Source organism: Lepidochelys kempii, chromosome 11 (genome assembly GCF_965140285.1).
Source record: "Lepidochelys kempii isolate rLepKem1 chromosome 11, rLepKem1.hap1, whole genome shotgun sequence".
Lineage (NCBI taxonomy): Eukaryota > Metazoa > Chordata > Testudines > Cheloniidae > Lepidochelys > Lepidochelys kempii.
In genome coordinates, this window is record NC_136390.1 from 42,205,538 (window position 1) to 42,209,388 (window position 3,851).

Sequence of the window (3,851 nt, forward strand, 5' to 3'; positions counted from 1 at the left end):
ATACAGTCGAATAATTTTAATCTATGGTTAAACTGACAAAATTCAAAGTGAATGCTGACATTCAGCTCCTGCCCTTTGTGGCTTCCCCCCCTTTTCCCACAGACCGTTAGTTACGGAGGAAGTGTCAGCCCTAACTTTGAATTTCCTAGCTTTTGTTGGTTTATGTCACAACCTTAAGGATATTTAAACCCAGGGTTGTTTTGTTTTTTTTAAAGTTAATTACAGTATAATTTCTTTAGTCCAAAGCACTGAGTTTTATCCCTGTGCCTTTGACTGGCACGCGCCCTGAGCCCTGGTTCTTGCACCTCCAAGTATCTGATTGGCTGCAGGGCAGCTCCAGCCTGCTCTTTCTGCGCCCTCATTGGGTGAGAGACCCAGCCAGCGGTACTTCAAAGCAGGCGCTCCCCACACTTAGGCTGAGTTTAGCCCTCCAGAGCCAAGAGTGTACTTAGTGCAACTGGAATAAAGCGGGGAGCTAGGAGGAAATTGAGCAACCTCTCCGGGCTGAGCGCAAAGCAGAGCCCCCCATTCGATCCCATCACCCAGCCAAGGGACGTGCTATGGCTACGTCTATACTTGGGGTAAGTCAGAGAAACATCTTTATTCCAACGGCACGTTTTTCGTTGTGGTTTCTGGGGGCAGGTTTGTTACCCTGAAAAAAAACTGTTGCTGTTGTATCGCAGTTTCTCGTTATATAAATGACGATGTGCTGCAATTGAAGCGCAAACTCGATTAATGTTTCGGGGGCGTTCGGGACTGATTTCCAGTCGCACCATTCACGTGCAAGACGACTTTAGTATCAAGTTTATTTTATTTTGAAAGAAATGAAGCTTTTAAAAAAAACTCGAGGCGGGTTATGCCAAATTGGAATGGATTTTCTCGAACCAGCCTGGTGCGTGATGCTTGCACCAAAGCCATGTAGCAATGTAATTATGTTTATGTTTCTGCTGGCTCTAAAGCCATAACCCTTGTGGCTTTAGAGCACGTCGTTTTTTCGTTTCCCTGGGGATTTTTGCCTTTACAATCGCACGTTGAAAGAGGAAAGCATTGCCATAAAGAGTCTCAAACCGCCACAAAACTCTCTTAAGAAATTACGCCTGTGCCATTTTAAAACATCACTGTCGGTCGTCCCCATTATGACTATGGAGAAGTGTATCATTAAATTAATTTGGTTTGTAGCGTTTATTCAAGCACTGTAGGACCCTGAAAACAAGATAGACATTGCATCAAGTTGGGCAGGGTGGCGTTTTCATCCAAAACGAAAGGCTACTTTTGCAGTGTTACTTTTCGGGCAGAGAGTATTTAGCCACGTTGCTGTGTTTGCGTGTGCGCCTCTCCTGGGCTCTCCAAGGCTCACGGGCTTGCTTTGTGTCTCCCTTAGGAAGAGCCAAGATTTGGAACAACTCCCCTGGCCATGCTGGCTGCGACCTGCAATAAGATCGGGAACACCAGCCCCCTGACCACTTTACCCGAGTCCAGCGCCTTCGCCAAGGGAGGCTTTCACCCCTGGAAACGCTCCACCTCCAGCTGTAACCTGGGCTCCAGTCTCTCGGGCTTCACGGTGGCCACTAGCCGGGGCTCCAGCGGGCTGGCCAGCGGCACGGGCACCGCCAACAGTGCCTTCTGCCTGGCCTCCACCTCGCCCACTTCCTCGGCCTTCAGCAGCGACTACAGCGGCCTCTTCTCCAACTCGGCAGCTGCGGGCGTGTCCCCGCAGGAGCCCGGCGGCCAGTCGGCCTTCATCTCCAAAGTGCACAGCTCAGCGGCCGAGAGCCTGTACCCGCGGGTGGGCATGGCGCACCCCTACGAATCGTGGTACAAGTCAGGCTTCCACTCCACCCTGGCGGCGGGAGAGGTGGCCAACGGGGCGGCCTCTTCGTGGTGGGACGTGCACACCAACCCGGGCTCCTGGCTGGAGGTGCAGAACCCCGCCGGGGGGCTCCAGAGCTCGCTGCACTCGGGCGCCCCCCAGGCCTCGCTGCACTCCCAGCTGGGCACCTACAACCCCGACTTCAGCTCGCTCACTCACTCCGCCTTCAGCTCCACGGGCCTGGGCTCCACGGCCGCCTCGCATCTGCTCTCCACCAGCCAGCACCTGCTGACCCAGGAGGGCTTCAAGCCCGTGCTGCCCTCCTACACAGACTCCAGCGCGGCGGTGGCCGCAGCCAGCGCCATGATCACGGGCGCCGCGGCCGCCGCGGCTGGGGGAGGCTCCGCCCGCTCCGCCCGCAGGTACTCGGGCCGGGCCACCTGCGACTGCCCCAACTGCCAGGAGGCGGAGAGGCTGGGGCCGGCCGGGGCAAGCCTGCGGCGCAAGGGGCTGCACAGCTGCCACATCCCGGGCTGCGGCAAGGTCTACGGCAAGACCTCGCACCTGAAGGCGCATCTGCGCTGGCACACGGGCGAGCGGCCCTTCGTCTGCAACTGGCTCTTCTGCGGCAAGCGCTTCACGCGCTCGGACGAGCTGCAGCGGCACCTGCGGACTCACACGGGCGAGAAGCGCTTCGCCTGCCCCGTCTGCAACAAGCGCTTCATGCGCAGCGACCACCTGAGCAAACACATTAAAACGCACAACGGGGGCGGCGGGGGCAAAAAGGGCAGCGACAGCGACACGGACGCCAGCAACCTGGAGACCCCCCGCTCTGAGTCCCCCGACCTCATCCTGCACGAGGGGGTGACCGCTGCCCGGGGAGGCGGTGGCAAGGAATCCACCGCGGGGCCGAACGACTCGTAGGGGGCCCGGACGGAACAGCCGCCCTCGTCCCCTGCAAAGCCCCGGCCGGGGAGAGGCGAAGGAGCCGCCCCACAAACTGCGCTCAGACTGCAGGAGCGACTGGACTAAAGCGCAGGGTCCAGGGCCAAGCCCCAGAGACACAGCCCAACCCTCAGCCCCGCAGGACACTGACACAGCTTCCTGATGCAGAGCAATAGCGAGACCCAAGCCCGCACAGACTGAGCAGTGTGAAACCAACGGGACCGAAAACCGCCCTTGGTGTGGATTACTAGTCTCTAGCTACACCAGGTCCTGCCTGACGAAATCTAGTTACAATGACACTTTTTTTGTTTGTTTTTTTTAAAAAAGGAAAGCATCCTAAAAGAGGCTTAAGGTGAGAAATTAAAGTGGAAGTCTGAGACAGTTCCTCTGTATTCCATAAACATCTGTATAAATAGAGTTCAAAAAAGATTGTGTTATCTTATTTTTCTTGTAAGCGTTGATCCTGATAGGGGGTTTATTTTTGTCTCTCTTTTTTGTCTTTTTTGGTGAATTCCTGAAATTCAGGAAGTTTTTTTTTTTAAAAAATTTCTGATGCACTTTGTGGAAGTCGGTATATATGTAAAAGCTATTTAAAATGTTGAGTTAACATTTCACTCAAACACACGTAAGTTAAGGTCATTTGAAGAAATTAAATGCGTTTATCTGTATGAAAAAAAATCTTGACTTAATATTTTCATTTTGGTATTATTAAAGGATTCTGAACAATATACTTACGTTTTTTCTTCTTTTTTCCCAGCCCTTATACAGAGCAGCTTTTAGCGCAAACCCTCTTTTTTCCTCTCCCAATGCTAGTACAGTAATACAAGCGAATGGGATTTAAAAACAAGAAATGCATTTGACGCCAAGGGTCCAAATTAATCAAATATCTTAAGGCAAATTTCAATCTGGTTATGTCCTATAACTGTGTTTCCTCATTCAAACGCTCATTCCCCCGCCCCCCCCAAGATCTGACCCCAAATAAAAAAGGTTTAAAACCTATCCAAATTTTGGAAACGCATTTTATGAAAATGCCCCCAAATAGATTTAACGTAAACTGTTCAAAGAAACTGTTTTTTAAAAAAGTCTTTAGCCTCAC

The 3,851-nt window shown here is 52.4% G+C and overlaps 1 protein-coding gene across 1 annotated transcript; it reads left to right on the forward strand.

Annotated features, from left to right (window-relative positions):
- Positions 1-448: 448 nt before the first annotated feature.
- On the forward strand, positions 449-3,417 carry SP9 (Sp9 transcription factor). Its single transcript, XM_073304748.2, has 2 exons — positions 449-581; positions 1,382-3,417. The coding sequence occupies exons 1-2, from the start codon at positions 561-563 to the stop codon at positions 2,732-2,734; spliced, it is 1,374 nt and encodes a 457-aa protein (XP_073160849.1). The 5' UTR covers positions 449-560; the 3' UTR covers positions 2,735-3,417.
- Positions 3,418-3,851: the final 434 nt, after the last annotated feature.

What these genes read in the sequence shown, in the direction of transcription:
- SP9 (XM_073304748.2), top strand. Translation starts at nt 561, where the DNA reads ATGGCTACGTCTATACTTGGG. An exon ending in TGGCTACGTCTATACTTGGG is followed by an intron (nt 582 to 1,381) that starts GTAAGTCAGAGA and finishes TGTCTCCCTTAG; the next exon opens with GAAGAGCCAAGATTTGGAAC.